Genomic DNA, 23,706 nt, shown 5'->3' with positions numbered 1-23,706 from the left:
ACCCACAGGTCCACAACTAAACACAAGATGACTGCAGCTGGGGTCATGGGCCAAGAGCATTGATAGACGGTACTACGTGAAAGATAGCAATTAAAGGGAGAATACAGTTCCTTTCTAAAGGTTAGTTGGAAAGGCTTTTCTTTTCTTTTTTAAAAAAATATTTATTTGTTTGGCGGTACCGGGTCTCAGCTGTGGCAAGCAGGATCTTCCACCTTCACCGCGGCATGCAGGATCTTTGGTTGCAGCATGTGGGATCTAGTTCCCTGACCGGGGATGGAACCTGCACCCCTACAATGCGAGCACGGTCTTAGCTACTGGACCACCAGGTCCTACTCTTTGCGACCCCATGGACTAGAACCTACCAGGCTCCTCTGTCCATAAGATTCTCCAGGCAAGAATACTGGAGTGGGTTGCCATTTCCTTCTCCAGGGGATCTTCCCGACCCAGGGATCGAACCAGGGTCTCCCGCATTGCAGGCAGACGCTTTACTGTCTGGGCCACCAGGGAAAGATATGAGTTTACTTTTAGGGAAGTCCCAGGAAGGCTTTTCTATGGAGGTGCTATCTGAACTGAGACCTAAAGGTCCCCTGAATGTGGGGGAAGAGCATTCCAGGCAGAGGGACCAGCAGAGGCTCTAGGCTAGAGACAAGCTTGGGGTAGTCAAGGAAAAAGCAACCAGCACAGCAAAGTCACTAGAGGAGGAGGAAGTGACTGAGACCAGGGTGAAGGCAGACTCACACAGGGCAGCATAGCAAGGGCATTGCCAAGAGGTCGATGGATGGGACTCAAGAGGTCCCTGAACCTTGACTTCCCTGGTGACTCAGACGGTAAAGCGTCTGCCTACAATGCGGGAGACCCGGGTTCAATCCCTGGGTCAGGAAGACCTCCTGGAGAAGGAAATGGCAATCCACAACAGTATTCTTGCCTGGAAAAATCCCATGGATGGAGGAGCCTGGTACGCTACAGTCCATGGGGTCACAAAGAATCGGACACAACTGAGCAACTTCACTCACTCACTGAACTTGGATGGAGAAAAACATCGTCTCTCTTTTCATCAGCCTCTAACTGGAAATGAGCATTTCCTTGAGTCATGAATGTCAACAAACAACCCACAGTAACGTTAGCAGTGCCTGGGAATGATCAACAATAGAAATCTCACACCCATTCATATCGCCATCATTGCAGGTATCTGGAAATATTACTTATGCTCCTCACTAATTCAGAATTACAGTAGCTATTAGACCAGTTGCTGAGCGTTATTACAGTTTCCCAGGTGGTACAGTGGTAAAAGAATCCACCTGCCAAGCAGGAGATGCAAGAGATGCAGGTTTGATGCGTGGCTTGGGAAGATCCCCTGGAGTAGGCAATGGCAACCTGCTCCAGTAGTTTTGCCTGGAAAATTCCATGGACAGAGGAGCCTGGCAGACTACAGGCCATGGGACCTCAAAGAGTCAGACATGACTGAAGGACAAAAAAGCTCATATACTTCAAGATCATAATATTTTAAAGTGTCTAATTATCTGAAAAGAACTGGTTTCCTTTGCAACACCATGTACTTTATTTTCTGTATATATAAAAGCATTATTCTGAGAAGGGATCCCTAGGCTTCTTACAATGGGCAAAGTGCTCACAAAGCACGGTGAGAAGTTTGTGTTTCATTCCAGGTAGGAGGAGAGGCTGCTGTGGTTTCAGCAGGGGGTCCACTGGGTGCCCTCTTCATTTCTTAAAATCACCCTGGGGTTTCTGCTGGGGGAGATGGCCTGCAGTTGTTGTCCAGGGGATCCTAGAGGGCTCCGTCCTCCCCTCTAATGAAGAGCCTTCCCACGCGGCCTTCCAGGCCCACAAAGGCCAGGTCACCCTGGCCCAGAGCCTGTCCCAGGACATCCTCTCCAACGCTTCAGAAAATGAGCTCATGTGTGTGCAGGAAAAATAAATGCAGCATTTGCCACTGTTTGGTTTGTGTATTGGTCTAGAAAAGAAATGAGATTTTTATTTAGGAAAGCCTTTCAGCAGGACCCCAGCAGAGGCTGGGCAAACACCAGGGCGACGGACTGTAAACACGCAGGAAGGCCCAAGCCCTGGGGCCCGTCCCCGTGAGCAGCAGTCCCTCGGCTGGTTTATGGCGGCCTTCCTGTTTTCCCGGCCTCTCTTCACACTGCCCTCACACACAGAGCCTTTTCAATGCCCTCAAGGAGAACAGAAGAATTCATTTTCACACGCCAGCGCACACGTTTCTCACACCCTCCCAGGGGAGTGGACTGTGCCAAGAGGCTGGTTTATGGACTTAGACAGACAGATGGGGCTGGGGCCCATGGGGTGGGGCCCGTGGGGTGGGGTCCACGGGCGGAGCAAAGCTCAGGGGTAAATCCTAGGCTCCTGGGTCCCCCAAACCGGAAGTGAAGAGGGTGGGGCCAGGCCAACTGGAAGGTGAGGGGCCTTGGTGGCACTGGGGCAATGGCCTGAGGCCTCCTAGGGAGCAGGGTTAGACTTGGGGGGACTGAGAGTCAGGGGGCAGGGAATGAACCTCAGTAGAGCTTGCTCACCTCCAAGTGTCAGGATCAGAGAGGAGAGATATGGAGAGTGAGGGAACACTAGGTCCCTGAATCTGGCTCAAGGGTAAATGAGAAGGAAGGTAGAAAGTGAGGTGTCCCTGGCCGTTGCCCAGAGATAACACGATTTTTTTTTTTTTTTTGGATGGGAGGCATCTTCTTTGTTTGCACCCATTGGCATTTCTGGGTGGTGAGTGTCTCCAGGACCTGGTCCCTGGGATGTAAAGGAGGCAAAAAGGAAAGCCAGGAGCTCACTGGCACATCATCACTCCCCACAGCCCGAGGTCCCAGCCAGTCTTCCTCTTCCTCATCTTTAGGAGGACAAACGAGCCTGGCAGGCTATAGTCCATAGGTTTGCAAAGAGTCGGACATGACCAAAGCAACTTAGCACGCACATACGCACGCACACAAAGTAAGGGAGGCAAATTAACAGCCTCAGAGGGTAATTGGGGGTTGATCCCACCCAGCATGCATCAAATGCTCCATGAATTTTGGATGAATTGGCTGTATCTTTATGCCAACTGGCAAGGGCATCAGCTTGGAGCTCCTACCTGGCACCCTTTACAGCATTGTCTATTTTGACTCGCTGGACAGATGACTCTACAGAGACTGGGCTCCTCGCTCCCCTCCCAGCTCCTCCCTGCACCCCCTGGAGCAGAATGGCTTACCTATGGTCCTTCGGAGGTCTTCACACTGGTTAATGTGAGGGAACTTCAGGATTTCCTTCCACTTCTTGCTTTTCCCTTTGCGCTTTCCTCCGCCTCCTGCAGAGATGGGAGAGAAAGACAGGGAGCTGATGCTGGTGTTGCCTGAGGTGCCAAAGCCCACATCCCATCCCAGCGAGCCTGGGTGCAGCTTCCTAGCTGGGAGACTGGGACAAGCCCCTCCCCAGCCAGCATCAAGCCTATGCATCCTTCCTTCAGGCTCACACAGGTCTGGGCTCCCCCACCCAGCACAGCCTCTCCCATCACCCACTTCCGCACCCACACTGGGTGCCCGTTCTTCGCTGATATATTAACCGTAGCTATGCAACCCCACTAGGGACCTGGCATCAGCCCCAGACTAGACCTCAACCTTTCTATGGCAGAACCTGGCCAACTGGCTCAGGAAAGCCTGGTGAAATGGACTCACAAATGGGTGAGATGGATTCACAAATGCGCCCCCCCACCACCTCTTTTTGTTCTCTTGTTTCCTGTGGATAGTCCCCATCCCCAGCTGGAGGCCAGGTGCTGAGGACAAGGACGTCAACTCTCCCTCACCTTGAGTACCCCCTTCTTCTCCCACCTCATGATCCCCAGGGTCTCGAGGCTGGAAGGCCTCCTGGTGGACCACGTCAGCTGCGACCCCACCCCGTATGCTGCCCAGCGTGCACTATAATGAACACATGCTAGGGACACACATGTGATGAATATACACACGTGATAAACATACAAACACAGTGAACACACATGTAACAAGCACACAGAATGAATATATGCACCCACGGGTGTCCCTGGCGTCCCCACCACTTCTTATCCCCGCACAGTGGACAGACATCAGAACACTCAGCTGTGTACACAAGGGGCTGCTGACTCCGGCCTGCACGTCCCTGAGCCCACCACCGCTTGGAAATGGGGCCTGGAGGCACCTCTGTGCCATCACACGCTCAGGACCCCACAAGAACCTGACATGCACTGGTCTGACCCCTGTCGCCAGAGTAGTCCTTAAATCCCACTGGTCAGCGACTCATTAAAGGTCACATAGCCCTTTAGGCCCCTCTCAAGATTTTAAGGTCCTTTTATCCTCCTTCATGGGATCAACACCCCAAGTACCTGTGGGGTTTGGGGCCTGGTTACAGAAACATGGGATCTTGGGCAGGCCCTTGGCACCTTGGGCTGCTCTCTAAGCTGGGTGGGTGTGATGTCCCCCCAGTCTGGCGGGGCAAGGGCCCTTTCTCCAGCCAGCCAACCCAGGGTATCCCAAAGGAGCTGGGCTCTGGGCCCACCCCCAGCAAAGTGTGTGTTCTGGGGCTGGCATGGAGCTGATCTCAATAAATGTAGCCGCTTCCCTGGTGGCTCAAATGGTAAAGAAGCCGCCTGTAATGCAGGAGCTGCAGGTTCGATCCCTGGGTCGGGAGATCCCCTGGAGGAGGAAATGGCAACCCACTCCAGTATTCTTGCCTAGAAAATTCCATGGACAGAGGAGCCTGGTAGGCTACAGTCCACGTGATCTCAAAAGAGTCAGTATCAATAAATGGAGATTCCCAAGTTATCCAATTGCCCTAGAAAGCTGAGGCCACCTTCTGGAACAGCCAGTATGTGGGCTTCTGAGGCCAGAACCAGGACCATCCTCAGAGCTGGGAAGGAGGAGAGGGAGCCAATGACAGAGGGGCAGGACACAGTCCACTTCCTGGCTCTCTGCTTGTTCTGTCTCCAGCCCTGGGCAAGCAGCTCCAGCTCCCTCTGCTCAAGTCTTCACAAAGATCAAAAGCATTGGACTCCAAGGAACAAAATGAATGTGTATGGGGCACACGCTGTGGCCAGGCACCGTTTGGACATTATCTTATTTAATCCCCAGAATGACTCTTGGAGGAGCAGATCACCAGGTACATCACAGATGCAGAAACAGATGTCCAGGTCGTGTAATTTCCCAGCTGATGGCCTGCACTGCTTCACGCATGCTCGGTGCTCCCACCGGAGCTGCCACACATCACCACCCACATACATGTTGGAGCCCTTCAGCTGGCCTTCCCTGAGTCCCCACTCTAACTCTCCCAGGCAGAGCTATTACTATCCCACTTGAAAGACAAGGAAACTGAAGCAACAGGGAAGAAAGAGGCAAGTCTCCTACACCCCACAGCTCACAAATGGCAGAGACCAGACCCCAGCCTGAGCAGAATCTAGACCCCAGGCACTCATACTCACCCTTCTGTCTATAAAGCTCCCTTTCAGGAGCCCTGTGAGCCAGAGGAACTCCCAGGGATCACAGAGAAAGCTGACCCCTGGACCTCAGAAGTGACAGGTCATCGGTAAGAGCAAGCAGAACTTGGAGCTCTTCAGTGGAGACCCAGGCCTCCGAGAAAACACGCCACCCCACACCTGTTCACTGAACCAGGTGTCAAGATTTAAACACTGAGGTTTTGCATATAAACCCAGATTCGGGACTTCTCTCCTGTAACCAGACACATGGCAAGGCTCAGACAGAGCTGGGCACAGCTGACCCCACGGACACGACACGTAGCCTCCATTCGGTAGCCAGCCTGGCCCCTTAGAGCTTAGTTATGTGTATCCCCCAGGGGAGGGCTGCCCCCTGGAGAAATTAGCCAAGTCTGCTCCCATCCTCATCAGCTCTGGCTCCAAGGCCTAAAGGAACGGTTAGAGCTCATCTAGTACCCACCACCCCCCTCTACCCACCGCCATTCATTCCACACTCTTCATTCCCAGATCTGGCTGGTATGAAGCACTCTTTGTGTGTGTGGTAAAATATAAGTAACAGAAAATATACCATGTTAACCATTTGTAGGTATACAATTCCGCGGCACTAAGTACCTTCACAGTGTCATGTAACCATCGCCACCATCCAGCTCCAGAAATCCTTTGTCATCCCCAGCAGAAACTCGGTGCCCATCCAACACCAGCTCCCCGCCCCTCCACCCTGGTAACCTCCGTTCTACTTTCTGCCTCTCTGGTTTGACTGCTCCAGGGACCTCATGAGTGACAGCACGCAACACGTGGTCTTCCGTGACTGGCTGATTCCACTTGGCAGGATGTCTTCCAGGCTCATCCATGTTGCAGTGTGTGTCAGATTCCACTCCACTGCACGGTGGAATAAATCCTCTGTTGTGTGTGTGCACACCACCTTTTGTTTATCCATTTGTCTGTTGGTGGATGCTTGCATGGTGTCCACCTTCTGGCTACTGTGGATACGGCGGCTCTGGATATCTGAGTCCCTGCTTTCAGTTCCTTCAGGCATATGCCTAGGAGCAAATCCGCTGGATCATGTGGTCATTCTATGTTTGCCTTTTTGAGGAATTGGTGAAGAACTCTTGGCCATACGGACTCACAGGCTGTACCTCATCAGCTTGAACCCCAACTCTGTGAGTGGAACCAGGAATGAGGCTACTTAAAGAATCACCCCCGAGTGATTCTTAGGTAGCCAGTTTATGGAAACAGAAGTCTATTTTACACTCACACACAAACATAATTTTATAGACTAACTTCTCCATTAAGAAAGTTAACACAAAGAAAATTAACACAAACTCATTAATTCATTCAACCATTATGTTGAGCGTCAACTAAATGCCGAGCAGTATGCAGATGCTGGGGACACAGGAATGGGAAAGACTGAAGGGGCTTCCTTCTTGTGGTGCCCAATCTAGTAAGGAAGACATTAAAGCCTTGACAGCAGTGGTTCTCAGCCCCTAGGCAATTTGTCCTCCAGGGGACATCTGGCAGTGTCTAGAGATATTTGGGGTTGTCACACCCGGATGAGAGTGCTGCCAGCATCTGGCAGGTAGGGGCCAGAGCCAGAGTTAAACATCACACAAGGCACAGGACGGCCCCCTTACAACAGAGAACAAGGTGCTCAAAGCGTCATCAGCCAAAGTGTCAGTGGCATCAGCGTGGGTTGGAGAAGATACGTGCTTCTGTTTGCACATGTGGTTTGTTTATTGGCCCCATCCCCTCCTTGGAGGGAGCCCCCTTCCTCCATGAGGCACCCCCACCTGCCTGACCACACCCCCAGCAGCCTTGCTCAGCTCTGGTCTTTGAAGCCTGGGATGAGCTGGAGTTCCACGTAGTGGGGCACTCTGTCCTCTTAGCCACCTCACTTTCAGCACATGGAAGGTAGACCATGAGCAACAGTGGGCTGCTGGGTGAAGAAAAGAAAGCCGAGGGATGCTCGAGACAGGAAGTGGCTGAATCAGCGTGGGTTGGAGAGGATACGTGCTTCTGTTTGCACATATGGTTTGTTTATTGGACCCCTCCCTCTCCCTGAGCCTGAGGTTTCTCATCTGTGAAATGGGGCTAGTTCTAAATGAAGAGCACAGCACGCAGCACCTAGCTCACTGCTAAGCCCAGATAATACCAAATGGAGGGATGCTGCTTTATTTATGACCCTTATGACCAACACTCAGGAGAAGTGCAGAGTTTGGGAGAGACTCCGTAACGGGGCAGCGGTGGAGGTGGAGAGAGGGGAAAAGTCAGTCAAGGCCACCTGGAGGATGTAACACGGAGGCTGGAGTGATGAAGAGCAGGTGGGTACCACACAGCCTCCTGGGGGATTCCTTCATCCTCCTCACTGCCTCAGCCCCCAGAACGGGGCAGGGACTAGGTAGGCAAAATCATACTCCCCCAAAGTAACCCTCAATCGCCGGTACCTGTGAATACGTTAGGTTACGTGGCAAAGGGAATTACGATTACAGACGGAATTAAGGATAGTGACAGGGATGTTATTCTGGATGATCCGGGTGGACCTGATGTAACCAGAGGCAGAAGAGTCAGCTCAGAGTGATGTGATGTGAGAAAGACAAGATCAGCTACTGCTGGCTTTGAAGAAGGAAGGGGCCACAAGCCAAGGGATGCAGGCGGCTTCTAGAAACTGGACAAGGCAAGAACAGATTCTCTCTTAGAGGCCCCAGAAACATAAAGAGTCCTGCCAACTCCCTAGTTTTTAACCAGTGAGACCCAGGTTAGACTTCTGACTTCTAGAACTAATGCCTCTGCCTACTGAAGCCCTGCTCCTTCTTCAAGGCCCCCTTCTAATCCCGCCTCCAAGGCTGCTCTTGAAAGGCAGATCCCTCGTCTGGCCTACAACCCTCTCCCAGCTCAGCCCAGATTCTTGCTTCATATCCTTCCAGAGGGTTGGACAGTTAACACAACTGCAAGCTTTTGTTATGTTATGCTGACTGGGTAAATGAGTATTTGCAGGGATCGCCCACTGGGCTTAGCACTGAGCTAGGTGCTGCGTGCTGTGCTCTTCATTTAGAACTAGCCCCATTTCACAGATGAGAAACCTCAGGCTCAGGGAGAGGGAGGGGGCCAATAAACAAACCACATGTGCAAACAGAAGCACGTATCCTCTCCAACTCACGCTGATTCAGCCACTTCCTGTCTCGAGCATCCCTCGGCTTTCTTTCCTTCACCCAGCAACCCACTGTTGCTCATGGTTTACCTTCCATGTGCTGAAAGTGAGGTGGCTAAGAGGACAGAGTGCCCCACTACATGGAACTCCAGCTCATCCCAGGCTTCACAGACCAGAGCTGAGCAAGGCTGCTGGGGGTGCGGTCAGGCAGGTGGGGGGGGCCTCATGGAAGAAGGGGGCTCCTTCCAAGAAGGGGATGCCAGCAACACAGGCTGGTAGTCAGCCCAGAGGTCTCCCACCAGAAGTGAGAAGAGACCAAGACATCGGGCTTGGGGACATGGGCTGAACTCCACTGCTCACAGTTCTGGGGAAGGCACCAAGGGACCAGGGCGGTGGGTCTCTCCCCCGAGTGGACACAAGCCCAAGCGCAACCTGGAGAAAGGTGGGTGGCAGGAAGATGCAGTGTTCCCCAGGAGCAGCCTCCAGGGAAGAAGTGGCTTAGCGTATCACTGCTCTCTCCAGCCTCCAGGGTGCCCCCTTGGCTGCCAGCAGTGGCCTTATGCAGGTGCAGCCCAGATGGGCTGAGAGAAGCGTGATAAGCAGGTGGCAGGACAGGGGAAGCGGGGAGAGCGGCCAGCAGGCGGGCAAGCCCCAGCGGGGATGGTACGCAGGACTTGGGAAGAAAGCAGAGTAATAAAGAGCTAAGCGCTCAGAACAGGCTGAGCTACTGAGAAACTAATTGGCATTTCTTTCGCTCCTGCGGACACCCCCAGGGAAGAATGAAAGGATCACGCCAAAAAGCTGCCATGAGAAAACTGTCATTGTGGGGGAAGAAATTGGCTGTTATTCTTGTGGCATCTACTGTTTTCCAGGGAGGTGTTTGTGCACTTTGAAGGCTGAGGACTGAAATGAGAATGAGGGGGAGAGTGTCTGGGAGGGGCAGCAGGGAGAAGACTGCACTTCAGGAAGACACAGTCCCCACAGGATCCCAGGGATGAGGGACTATGAGCAGTGAGGGACCTGGGGCCAGCCTGACACAGGGGAGCTGATGCAGAGACTCCTGCCTCAAAGGACACTAACAAAACAGGCACCAGCAGTGACCCCAGTGGTCTGAGGTCTTATTTTGGGGACTCCTTGGTGCCTTAGGGGCTTCCCTGGTAGCTCAGATGATAAAGTGTCTGCCTGCAATGTGGGAGACCTGGGTTTGATCCCTGTGTGAGCCTGAGCAACTCACTTCACTTCACTTTGTGGCTCAGAGGGTAAAGAATCTGCCTGCAATGTGGGAGGCCTGAGTTTGATCCCTGGGTTAGGAAGATTCCTGGAGAAGGGAATGGCAACCCACTCCAGTATTCCTGCCTGATGAATTCCATGGACAGAGAAGCCTGGAGGGCTACAGTCCATGGGTTCGCAAAGAGTGGGACATGACTGAGTGACTGATACATGCTTTGGAGCCCTAGGACTTTTTGTGCTATCTTTGGAAGGGATAGAGGCCACAGACCTTTGCAAAACAATTGACCTCGAACTTCTCATTAATCTTACAGTATATCTGATTTGGAAGTTAAAGAAATGTGGCATTTCCTGTACTCCCAGGGTCAGGAAGCTGTTTGTTTAGACATCTTCTCATTTAATCCTCTCATCAACCACACAGGGTAGGTCCTCTTAATGGTCCCATTTGACAAGAGAGGAAAGAGACTCAGAAAGGCAAGAACTTTGCTTCAAATCACTCAGTTTGTGTTACATCTGAACCAGGACCCAGGGACTTCCCCAGTGGTCCAGTGGTAAAGAATCCATCCACCTGTAATGTAGGGGACATGGGTTCAATCCCTGGCTGGGGAACTAAAATCCCATGTGCCAAGGAACAACTTGGCCCTCGAGTCACAACTAGAGAGTCTGAATGCTGCAAGGAAAGATCCTGCATGACGTGATGGAGATCCCGTGTTCTGCAACTAAGACTTGACACAGTCATCTTAAACAATAGATAAACCAAGAGCCAGGCATCCTGACTCCTGGTGTACTGTTCTCTTTCTCCCTAGTAACAAATGAGCAATCAGAGAAAGGTTCCTTGGGTAGAAGCTGAGCAAGACTCTCTGCATGTGTTGCAAAGGCCTTGCCTTCCCGCCCTCGAATCATTGGTTCCCGGTGTGGTCCTTGGACCAGTTGCACCAGCATCACTGGGGAATTCGTTAGTAATGCAAAACCCTGGGCCCCACCTTAGATTTACAGAGTCAGAAATTCTTGGCGGGGGGTGGGGGGGGGGGGGGGGGGGGGGGGGGGGGGGGGTGGGCAGCAGTCCATTTTAATAAGCCTTCCAGGTGATTCTGATGCAGAGTCAAGTTGGAGTAAGTCCTTGAGCATCACGTGGGAAATGGTATGATGGGACCATGCTTTCTGGAAATTGCTCTGATTATTATTTCTGCTCTGCCTACTTCTAAAAAGGATCTGAAGAGAAACACAGGGGTTTGGACAAATTCAGTGATGCTGGGGTCTGACTCTGTTAAGAACCCAGGTCCCTGTCCCCTGCCTGACTCAGGCATTCTTCTCACAGGATGCCCACAAAGCCACTTATCTGGCCACTGGCTGGAGTAGGGGGACAAACTGGATATGGACCCAACAGTTTCCAGAAAACTAGAGGGAGACACTGGAGAGAAGCTCACCACTGGCCTTGGTGGGTACAGGCTACTGAGATGGCCTCAGGGACCCACGATTCCAGGCCCCAGTCTGGCTCCCTAAGAAGAGGGAAGGACTCCCTTCAAACCCCACCCAAATCATCGGCACACACACCATATAATTCCTGGGTGCCTTGTCCCATTCTGATGGCCCTTGGACCTTTGTTGTTCTACAGACTCCATAGAGAAGAGCATCACCCTGGAGATGGCACACCGGGATCTGTAGAGGACCTAATGCATTTTGTGGGCCCTGAGGAAGTGGAGGCTAGTTTTCCCATGGACTACATTCCTCCAAGACAGACTTGACTCAGACTGAAAAACTGTGTTGGTGAGTGTGGTTCTAGCCAAGGTGAGCAGGATGAGAGACTCATTCAACTTGACCCCCAAAGATGAGGATTAACACCAAGGTCATAAGGAGCTTCTAGGAATCCAAGGAGAGGCAGTCAAGAGCAGCAGGGTTTGTAGGAACAGGAATGCCACGGAGACATGGAGAATCTGGGGCTGGGGTGTCTCTGCCTCTCTGCAGACCATGCCAGGCTCACTCACCTCTGCATCGAACCCAACTTGCCATAATGAAAACACTGGCTTGGTCCTTTGCTCCTGGGAGGTGACCTCCCAGTCCTGGGAATTTTCAGAGTGTTGGGGATGTGGGTTTTATTCATGGTGGACCCCCAGAACCATACCTGAGCTTACGCTAATGAGATGACTCAGGCTGAGGCTGGCCATGCCAGAATGACCAACCACAGGGTTAGAGGGTTGGGCCTTTGAGTCAAATGACAGTGTCCAAACTTCAGGCTGGAGACTGAGTTCAACCACGTGACTAACGATTCGATCAATCATGCCTAAGTAATGAAAGCCCAATAAAAACTCTGGGCACCCAGTTTGGGTGAACTTCCTGGTTGGCGCTCACACACCAGCGCTGTCCATCACAGACCTTGCCTTGTGCATCTCCTCATTTTGCTGGTTCAGATCTGTATCCTTTCACTCTAATAAAATTGTAAATCTAGAGCTCTCCTGAGCTCTGTGAGTCGTCCTAGCGAATAATCAAATCTGAGAGGGATTGGGGGAATTTCCAAATTTGCAGTCAATTAGTCAGATGTACATGTGGCCTGGGGACACTCAAACTCACTTCTGGGGTCTGAAGTGAGGGTGGTGGTCTTGGGGGGACTGTGCTCCCTCTGTGGAGTTTTTGGTCATTCAGGGTAGTCAGTATCAGAATTGTGCTGCAACCGGCAGGCCCCCAAAGCCCCCTGCCTACCCATTGGTCAGAATCCTGAGTCCAAACTCCCAAGGGGGGCTTCCCTGGTGACTCAGATGGTAAAGAATCTGCCTGCAACGCAGGACACTCGGGTTCGATCCCTGCGTGGGGAAGATCCGCTGGAGAAGGGAGTGGCTACCCACTACAGTATTCTTGCCTAGAGAATTTCCAAAGAACAGATCCAACTGGCCAACACATCTTTTCCCTCCAGGCAGGCCACACGCGGAGCACATGTTTGAGCAAATTCTGGGAGATGGTGAAGGACAGGGAAGCCTGGCTCCCTGCAGTCCATGGAGTCACAAAGAGTCGGAGACGACTGAGCCACTGAACCACAGTAACAATAAGGCCACATGTCACAGGCCAGCCTTGACTCTGAAACAATCCTATCAGTTCTGGCCCCTGTGGATGGGGCGAGACAGAAGGGCTGAATGAGACTTGCAGAAATTCAGTGGTGTTTCCCAAGGTAGGTAGTGCCAGGCGTGACCAGAGGCAGCACAATCAAAACCACAGAAACGGCCAGCCTCCTGGCCAAGATGGTTTAGAGCACCGCTGGCTAAAGGCACTGGAACACGGGTGTTGGGGGAGGGCCTGGGCCACAAAGGACTCCAGGATGCTCCACAGGGCCTCTTCTTCCTTCCATCTCGGAGCCCCTCCTATAGGGCCTGTGAGTCATCAGGGGATCAGGAGGTTGGAAAGGTCATGCTAAGGCTTGGAAAGGTCATGCTAAGGGGCCAAATTTGTTAAAAACTCAAACTGTGTTGAAAAGCAGGTGTTTAGGATACACATCTCGGTGTGGGGGTGGGGTGGCGGGGGGTGAGAGCCGTGAAAACCAGAGGTGTGGCTCTCAGCACACTTGGATCAAGGTCTGGGAGGGTCTTGAGCATCCCTGGGACCGCGTGGGAAGGCTCGCTCTCTGTGTTCCCAGCCACAGCGGCTGATGACTCAGCAGCTCCAGCTGGTCAAGTGGAAGGCTCTGTGACAACACTGCCTGTGACGTCGGTGGGGTTACAGAGTCTGTTCCGTTCCTTTCTACCCAGGTGAGCTTGCAGGACTGTTTCTGCAGCACGGCCCCCAGGGCTGGTTTCCAGAAAGTCTCACTGTGGGGAGGCTCTGGGTGTTCTTGGAGGCTGGTTTTCCTCTGAGAAGGCAGGTTTTCCTGATTGGCGGAGGGTGGGGGCAGGTGATCCCTGGGTCTGCTCCTTCCTCCACTCGCCCCTCTCTGCCACCGGCCTTTCTGTCCCACCCCTGGGGCTCCGCGACCTTCCCACTGCCACAGCGGTATCCATAGCCCTGGCTGGTGGGGGGCTGTGAGGGAGCCCACTGGTTCAGTCTTTCCGTGCAGCCCCAAACAAGGCAAGAGACCAATTACAGGGCCATTTGGGACTGCGTCACTGAGTGACTCAAGCCTTTTCTAAAGGGACTCCAGACAAAGGTACTTGAGGTGATCTCAGCCTGCAGGTGACTTTCTCCAGCCCAATGCCCTTGGCAACCACTGTGGAAGGAAGACAGGGCCCTGCTCCCTGCCCCCCACCTCAATTTCCTCACCTGGGAGGGGAAGGGGAGCAGGGGGCGGGGGAAGGTGGAACCAGGTCAGGGCCCGAGAATCTTTTTTATCAGAAGCGTTTCTTTACAATCCCATAGGTACAGGTAAGAAGGGAGCTGATTGGGTGGGTTGGGCAAAGGGGACGGAGCTTGCAAATACAAGGGCCAGGGGCCTCGTTCTGTTTTTTTGTAGGTCTCACTTTCTAGAAATAGCCAGTAGTCACAGGGTCTCTGCCTCAGGGTACCCTCTTCTGTGAAGTTCCCTGGACGCCCCCTGAGTCTAGGATGCTCCTCCTCTATCCTCCCCTTCCCCACCACCCCCAACTCCTCTGTTACCCCCTGTCCCAAAGTGCTGGGGTTGAGATATCAGGATTTAGGGACACTGAGTGGACACGCCCCCAGACCTACCCACTGATGGGAACACTTGAAAGAAAACACAACCCGAAAGGCACCTCTAGCCCAGCATCTCCAGTGATGGGAACTGTGTCGTTCACGCTGGACGGTCGCGTCCACGGTTTACCAGGACAGGAAGACACTTGGTGTCTTCAAGTGTGTCCAGCACCTTCCCAGTTTGACGTAAGACCCCAGGGGTGGGCAAGAGAGGCAGGAGGGCAGAATCAGGGGACACAGAGCCTCTTCCCATGCAGAGGTGCTGCCCATGGCCTGACCCTGCCCCACCTTCACCGCTTGGGAGAACTGACCCTTCCCACCGGTGCAGAGCCCTAAGGGAGGGGCTTGGGATACAGGATGACACCCCGGATCGGTTCAAAAGGCAAATACTGGGGCAGACGCAGCCAGTTCAGGGAGCACCCAGCCCAGACTCAGGCAAGGAGGGCTGGGACACAAGACTGGAAGCCTTTCTAAGGCCTATTAACACACCTGGGAGCTGAACTCGGGGCATAACTGGGGCTTCCATTGTTCACGGGGACCCCACCAGATGGGTGGGTAAAAACCATGGTGGGCAAATGGGTAGCAAGTACATTCCCACAGCCTGGGCCTCGGGGCCTGCTCCACCCTCCGTGGGACTGGACATGGCGCAGCAAAGACACACAGTGATCCTGACCACGGAACGTTTTGTGGTGCCCCAGCTGTCAGCTACAAGCACCTAAAACCTCCACTATGTTCTTCAAAGGAAGTGCAGTGTTGAAGTGGTGGGAGGCATTGGGGGCAGCACGGGGCATGTGCGGCCTGTGGCCTGCGGGCAGGTTCCAGCACCTCCCGGCCCCACCTCATGGCCACACCGCCGTCATCGGGCTTCCAGGGCAGAAAAACCTCAGCCACAACCAGAAGGATCCCACAACCTCAATTAGGAAAACCCACACCGACAGAAGACCTGGTAACTGGTTGCCACGGGGATGGCGGAACATGGCCCCTCCCCACCACACTGAGCCTGAGGGAGGCGAGGCCTCTGTAGTCTCTTGGGGGGTTGGGGGGGGGGGCGATGCAGGAGGGCAAGGCAGCCAGGGGACGGTCCCTCCCAGGAAACCCTTGTTCCCAAGGACAGCGCTAAGAGTGGGCCACCTTGACCAGAGGCTGTGGCCCTTGAGTGACAGCTGCACTGTTACCAGCTTCCCCGGTGGCTCCGATGGAAAAGAATCTGCCTGCAATGCAGGAGACCCAAGTTCGATCCCTGGGTCTGGAAGATCCCTTGGAGACAGGAATGGCAATCCATTCCAGTATTCTTGCCTGGAGAATTCCATGGACAGAGCAGCCTAGTGGGTTACAGTCTATGAGGTTGCAAAGAGTTGGACAAGACTCAGCAACTAACACCAACTGCCTCCAGGTCACTTCACCAGAACATAAGTGGCTGTCACAGCATGTTATCTGAGCCCTGCCATGCACATGGCCTTCCTTAAATCACTCAGCGTTTTCTCTCACAAAGGAAGATGCTGCTACCCAACTCGCCCTGCTGTGGGGTTAGAGCCAAGTGTGCAAGTATCTAGCACACAGTAGAGGCTCACGAAATGTAGCCACTATCACCACCACCACCATCCTCACCACTGCCATCATCATCATCACCACCATTAATTATCATCCCCACCATACCCATCCCCTTCCACCAACCCGATCAACATCACCATCATCCCCACTCACACCGCCATCCCACCACCGCCAACTTCACCATCAACATCCCATCTTCCCTACTACCACATCATCATCACTGCCATCCCACCACCGCCAACTTCACCATCAACATCCCATCATCCCTACCACCACCACATCATCATCACTGCCATCCCACCACCGCCAACTTCACCATCAACATCCCATCATCCCTACCACCACCACCACCATCATCACCACCATCACCATCATGACTTCTGTAAATGAGATAACTGAGGACTCAGAACTGGTAAGGGACAGACAGCAGGTCTAACATCCAGGTCTTAGGACTCGCAAGTTTGGCCATCTCTCTACCCTACCACAACCCTCCTCAACAACACACACACACACACACAACTCCATCAACATGATGTCAGCATCTGTCCGGACATTGGCCAGAGGTGCTGTGGGAAAGCCATACAGGAGGGCTACAGGATTCGGCTCCGTGACCCCTCTGACCTCACTGGCTTCTACTCCTTCCTTCACTCCACCCATCGTCTCTTCCTCATGTTCATCACATACCCAGGCACCATCCCAGTTGAGGGCATTTGCTCTAGCTCGAGAACTTTTTCTATAAAGACCCAGCTAAAATCCCTGGGTCACAGACAATATAATATGTAAACAAATGGACATGGCTATCATCCAATGAAATATTATTACAAAAACAGACAGCAGGCTGGTGACCCCAGGGGTCATGGTTCACCTAAGTTCATCTGCTATTGCTGTTCCCTCTGTCCCGAGTCCTCCTCTTTCCTTGGGAGAAAACATCTCCATGTTAACGCCTTCCCCTTCTTTAGGCTTTTACAAAAATATCACTTTCTCCATGAAGCTCATTCTGACCACTTTTTTCTCCTAATAAATAATTTTTCCCTAATGAATAAAACGAATTACTTAAAAGTGAACAATTCAGGGACATCTAGAACATTCATGATGCTGTGCTAAAACCACTTGTGCCTAGTTCCAGGGCATTTCCCTCCCTCCAGAGCAATAACCACTGCTTATTGTTCGAACCCTACAGCCTCTACTCACCCTGCTGCCTGCCTCTCCAGATCCCTCTATCTTTTTATATATAAGGTACATTTTTTTGATGTGGATCATTTTTTAAATCTTTATTGAATTTGCTACAACATTGCTTCTGTTTTATATTTTTTGGTTTTTTGGCCCCAAGGCATGTGATACCTTAGCTCCCCAACCAGGGATTGAACCCTCACCCTCTGTACTGGAAGGTGAAATCATAAACACTGGACCAGCAGAGAAGTACCCCTCTACCTCTCTTTTACTTTGCAGTTTTAATTTCTACTGCGTGCATCACCCTGTAACATTCTATATGGCTTATTGCCCATCTCCAACCCTCCTTCCCATGGAATGAAGGCTTCACCAAAAAAGGGATCTTTATTTTGTTCCCTACGATGCTAAAGCTGAAGCTCCAGTACTTTGGCCACCTCATGCGAAGAGTTGGCTCATTGGAAAAGACTCTGATGCTGGGAGGGATTGGGGGCAGGAGGAGAAGGGGACGACCGAGGATGAGATGGCTGGATGGCATCACGGACACGATGGACATGAGTCTGAGTGAACTCCTGGAGATGGTGATGGACAGGGAGGCCTGGCATGCTGCGATTCATGGGGTCGCAAAGAGTCGGACACGACTGAGCGACTGAACTGAACTGTCTCCCAAACACCCAAAGCAGTGATTTGGCACATAGTAAATACTCGATAACTTGTTGATGAAGAGACTGATAAACAGATGGAGGGGCAGGACCACAAGGAAGAGAAGGCTTCCAAATGGACTTTAAAACAATAAAACCACATCATACACTGTCGTCTTTCCTGAGCCTGGACTCTTCTCCCGGGAAATGGAAGGGGCAGGGCGCACACTGCCTCCCAGCCCTGCCCCTTGGGTATGTCTCCTCCTATCTTACTGGGTCAGTTATCCTGACCGGGGACCAAGTGCCCCTTTTCCTGGAGCAGTGAACAAAGAGCAGGGGCTCTCATAAGTTAGGCATGGCTGGACTTCTGGGTCCTCTGCCCACCAGGTAGCCACAGGACACCTCCCCAATCTCTCTGAACCACAATTTCGTCTTTGCAACTCCATGGACTATAGCCTACCGGGCTGCTCCATCCATGGGAATTCTCCAAGGAAGAATATGGAGTGGGTTGCCATGCCCTCCTCCAGGGACCTCCCCAACCCAGGGATCGAACCCAGGTCTCCCATGTTGCAGGCATATTCTTTACCATCTGAGCCACCAGGGAAGCCATGTTTCCTAATTGGTGTAATAAAATGACCAAATACCCTTTGTAAGGCTCAGATTAAGAGTATGATTAGCACAGTGCCACGCACTGGATGGGCAAACACTATTTTCAGCCTTCCTGCTCTCTGTCTTGGCTCCCCAAACATCCCCTCCCAGTGGCCTCACCCCTTTCCCTCTCCTTCTCTGTCTCTTCAGTTTAGTGAACATTTCCTTCAAGAGAAGACAGATCCCCCTGTCCTCTTGCAAACACTAATGACCTCCTTAAAAATGTCCTTTCCAAGGAAAATCATTTTCCAAATGTACTTTTGGGCTTACTATGCTTTTGCCCACACTGGTTTTCACAGTTAAGAAAGTTTGGCCACAAAAATTGACTTTTCACTGCAAAAGTAATCCCCACCTCTCAGCAAAGCCCAAATTTGGCCACTTTTGTCTTCACTATGTTTTCCCTGGGTTAAAGAAGAAAAGAAAGTGTGGGGAGATTGGGGAGGAGGAGGGAGGTGAGCTGACCCCTGAGAAAAGCCACTGGCATTGACAGTTGGCCCCTGAAGCACAGCTGTGGCTATTCTGTTAGAGAAATAAACAGGACTATTTGCTCATGAAAAAAAATGCCCCAATTTTTCATAAGATATTCATAAAAATATTTGCATTTCCCTGTGAGTAATAACTACTTCTGCTGTCCCCAGAATTTTTGCATCATCTACTTGAAAGAAGCTGAACAGACTATTTAGAAAGCCTTCCCAATCAAATCCACCCAGCGACCTAGGCACGTTATGATGTAGCTATGACTGTGCACACGGAAGGGCTGGGAGTCTGAGGCGTAAAGAAATCAGGGCAAGCCAGGCCCCAGCCTGAATCCGACAGCAACATAATTGGCGATTCAATAAATCCACCATAGCAAAGTGGATTTATTTTGCAGATGCAGGAACAAGCCCAGAGAGGCCAAGTATCTAGCCCAGGGTCACACAGCCACCAAGTGGCTGAGCTGGAATTTGAACCCAAGAATATCTAGTTCTTAATTCCCGATCCTCGAGACTGACATGAAGATAGTTCAAGGGACAGAGGAGAACTAGGCCTTGAGAAAGCTTCCCCCAAGTCTGAGGCCATGGAAGCCCCAAACCAGCACGGCACAGTGGCACCTGTAGAGAGGATTCTACTGCAGAGGTGAAATCTCCTAAGCTGGGGTGCAGAAAAGAATTCTGATTCCCACCAGTCTTCCCCCAAACATGTACTTCCACCTCTCAGCAGACAGCACCACCATTCACCCAGCCACGTAGGCCAAAAGCCTCAGTGTCATCCCCCCATCCCATCCTCTTCGTGGCCTCTGCAGTATAATCAGCCTCCATGATGGTCCAGTGATTCTCTTTTTTTTTTCGGTCATGCTGCCTGGCATGTGGGATCTTGGTTTCCAGACCAGGAATCGAACCTGCACCTTCTGCAGTGGAAGCACAGAGTCTTAACCACTGGACCACCAAGGAAGTCCCAGCCCAGGGATTCCTGCCTCCTGGGACTCACAGCCTGTGCAGTCCCCTCATGCGCTGAACCTGTGTAACCAAGGGGATGTGGTAGACATGACAGGACTGTGCCCTCTGCACTGGGACACTCACTCTGAGGATGCCTATGGAGGGGCCCATGCAGCCAGGAGCTGAGACCTCCAGGAAACAGGCAGTATTAATTTGCCAGTCGTGTGTGTGAGCACCTTTGGAAGTGGGTCTTTCAGCCCCAGTCAAGCGTTCAGGTGAGGCAGCTTCAGCTAATATCTTGACTGTGACCTGAGACCCAAAGCCAGCACCACCCAGCTGAGTCACTCCCCAATTCCTGACTCACAGAAAGGAAGTCACTCAGTCATGTCCAGCTCTTTGTGACCCCACAGACTATAGCCTTCCAGGCTCCTCTGTCCATGGGACTTTTCAGGCAAGAGTACTGGAGTGGGTTGCCATTTCCTTCTCCAGGGGATCTTCCTGACCCAGGGATCGAACCCAGGTCTACCGCATTGCAGGCAGACGCTTTACCATCTGAGCCACCAGGGAAGCGTAAAGAGTGTGAGTTAACAAATGTTGACAGTTGTTCTAAGCTGCTAAGTAACCTTTCACACGGCAACAGCTAACTAACAGTCTTCCACCTGCAACCATCCACCAAGTCATATAAATTCTCTTTCCCAGTGACATTTTGACTCTGCCATCTCCCTCCCCTTCCACAGTGTGCCACTGCCCTGGTCCAGGAAACCGCATCTCACAGGATGACTGCAGCAGCCTCCGATGGCCTCCCTGCCTCCACCCGGTTCCCATCCAACCCATTGCATGGGTTGCAGCATAGGTTGCAGCATAGGTCATGTTGCAGCCTAGGTCAAACCACTTCTAGTCTCTCCAATGGCTCCCCATGGTCCTTGGGATAAAACCTGAACTCTTCACCATGACCCACAAGGCCTGCAGGCTAAAGCCCACCTGTCTCTCTCCCCAGCGTCATCTCCTGGTTCACTCAGTGCCAGCCAGAATGGGCTGCCTTTGGTTCCAGTTCCTCCCTCCTCTCTCCCCTGACTCTGAGTCTGTGTTCCAGCTGTTTCTTCTGCCTGAAACACCCTTCCTATGACTCAATTTCTTCGGTTTCCAGCTAAGAGGTCACCTCCTTCGAGAGGCCTTTGCTGATTACTTTGTCTAACAGATACTCCCTGTTACATCTTGTTTACCCCCTCCCCTTATAAACTATGCGTGCATGCATGCTAAGTTGTTTCAGTCGGGTCTGACTCTTTGCAGCCTTATGGATTGTAGCCCACCAGGCTCCTCTGTCCATGGGAGGATTTCTCAGGCAAGAATACTGGAGTGGGCTACCATGCCCTCCTCCAAGGGATCTTCCCGGCCCAGGGATCAAACCCGTTTCCTATGTCTCCTGCATGGCAGGTGGTTTCTTTACCACTGGCACCACCTGGGAAGTCCCTTATAAACTATAATGACCTTAAATTATTTTATGCATTTAGCTTTTAAGCTTGCTTATTGTCACCCACTCCTCTCACCCCTTAGAAGGTTACCCCTCAAAAGCTAGCACCATGACTATACCTAGTGCCTGGCTGAGTAGGTACACAATAAAATGTCTTAGCTGGATGAGTGAATGAACCCCATGTCTTAATGTGACCCGAGAAAAAATATCCCTATAATTTAAGAGCTTGAAACTCCCATCAAGAAAACCATTAACTCACTTCCTGTGTGGTCCTAGGGAGTCCCTTCCTCTCTCTGGGCCTCAGTTTCTTCAGATGAGGGAACTGGGTCCATGAGTTCTCAGGTCCCGTGGGTCTTTATCGTTGACACATAAGCAGTTAGGCCACACTCTGGGGAAGGTAAAAGAACCCCACTTTTTGTGCTGCTGGACAGGACCAGACGGCCTCACCTTGGGTTTTACAGAGCCAGTACATTGTCCTTAAAGATCAACTCAAGATAGCTTATCTACAGAAAGAACTGCTCTAAGGACTATTTAAATTCCTGACCTAGGGATTTCCCCGGTGGTCTAGGGGCTAAGAATCTGCCTTGCAATGCAGGGGACACAGGTTCAATGCCTGGCCTGGGAACTAAGATCCCACATGCCACGGAGCAACTAAGTCCACGTGCTACAACTACTGACTCCGAGCACCACAGCGAGAGTCTGGGAGCCGCAACAAAAGATCCTGCACAGGACATGGAAGCAACGCAGAGGTCCATCGGCAGACGAATGGATAAGAAAGCTGTGGTACATACACACAATGGAATATTACTCAGCTATTAAAAAGAATGCATTTGAATCAGTTCTTTTTTGCTTGTCTGTTTGGGTTTTTTTTTGTGTTTTTTTTTGGTTTTGTTTTTTGAATCAGTTCTAATGAGGTGGATGAAACTGGAGCCTATTATACAGAGTGAAGTAAGTCAGAAAGAAAAACATGAATACAGTATATTAATGCATATATATGGAATTTAGAAAGATGGTAACAATGACCCTATATAAGACAGCAAAGAGACACAGTTGAAAAGAAGAGACTTTTGGACTCTGTGGGAGAAGACGAGGGTGGGATGATTTGAGAGAATAGCATTGAAACATGTATATTATCATATGTGAAACAGATCGTCAGTCCAGGTTTGATGCATGAGACAGGGTGCTCAGGGCTGGTGCACTGGGACAACCCAGAGGGATGGGATGGGGAGGGAGGTGAGAGGGGGGTTCAGGGTGGGGAACACATGTACACCCGTGGCTGATTCATGTCAAGGTATGGCAAAAACCACCACAATATTGTAAAGAAATTAGCCTCCAATTAAAATAAATAAATTTTTTTAAAAAGGTCCTGCACAATGCAACGAAGACCTGATGAAGCCAAATAAATAATGTATTTTAAAAATTCCCGACCAAGTGAAGTCCAGAGCTACTTCTACACAAGCACAGGTTCCCGAAGATGAACCAGAGCACCTGTGTTCTCTCCAAGGACCTGGCCATGCTTGTTCAGCCCACAAAGATGTGCTGGGCATCTGATCAAAACCCCACTATAGGTGATCACTCACAGAAGACCAAAGATGGTGCCTGGGAGGTAGAGCACACCCCTGGGGCCTTTCAGAGGCAGAGTCTATGTGGGTCCCATAATCTTTTCCCTCCTTCCCTTCACTTCCTAATTCCCATTACACAGCAGAGAAAATGGGGACAAGGTGGTTGGCCTTACAAAGTCTTTCTCTAAAATGCTTCTTTAATTGTAAAATGGCCAAGGAGAGCTGTATTTGGCAGATTACATTTCTACCCCTAGGATTTCAGATTCTAACTTGAATACAGAAAGGAGAGCCTGATGCAAGCAGATGTGTGAGTAGAACATGATCAGTTTAACTTCTTAATCATGCTATAAGAAATCACTACACATTTAGTGGCTTAAAAATAACATGAATTTATTATCTGAAAGTTCTGGAAGTCAGAAAGCTGAAATCAGATTCACTGGGCTAAAACCAAAGTGTTGGCAAGGCTGATTCCTTCCAGAGGTTCTAGGGGAGACTCTTTCCGATGCCTTTTCCGACTCCTAGTGGCTGACTGCATTCCTCGGCTTGCAGTCCGTTCCCACATCTTAAAAGCCAGCAGTCACTGGCTGAGTGTTTCTCAAGCTGCATCACTCTAGCCTCCTTTTCTGTAGTCAAATCTCCCTCTGCCTCCTTCCTGTAAAGATCTTTGTGATTACATTGGGCCCATCAGGTTAATCCAGGCAAACCTCCCCATCTCAAGATTCTTTAATTAATTTAAAACTTAATTAACTGAAAAGTCCCTTTACTGCCGAGGTAACATTTTCACAA

The 23,706-nt window shown here is 51.4% G+C and overlaps 1 protein-coding gene across 7 annotated transcripts in view; it reads right to left on the bottom strand.

Annotated features, from left to right (window-relative positions):
* Nucleotides 1-23,706, bottom strand: part of GRK5 (G protein-coupled receptor kinase 5) — a 231,478-nt gene that overhangs the window by 123,233 nt on the left and 84,539 nt on the right. For 6 of the 7 annotated variants that reach the window (XM_060404747.1, XM_042238657.2, XM_060404748.1 and 3 more), the window contains exon 2: nucleotides 3,218-3,313. In XM_060404747.1, the coding sequence (XP_060260730.1) occupies nucleotides 3,218-3,313 (96 nt within the window). Of the gene's footprint in view, nucleotides 1-3,217; nucleotides 3,316-23,706 lie in introns of those variants that run through there. The other variant, XM_060404751.1, reaches the window with a different exon arrangement.

The sequence above is a fragment of the Ovis aries genome, chromosome 22, assembly GCF_016772045.2.
Source record: "Ovis aries strain OAR_USU_Benz2616 breed Rambouillet chromosome 22, ARS-UI_Ramb_v3.0, whole genome shotgun sequence".
Lineage (NCBI taxonomy): Eukaryota > Metazoa > Chordata > Mammalia > Artiodactyla > Bovidae > Ovis > Ovis aries.
Note: the sequence above shows the minus strand (reverse complement) of the source record. Positions and strands in the feature narration are given on the sequence as shown.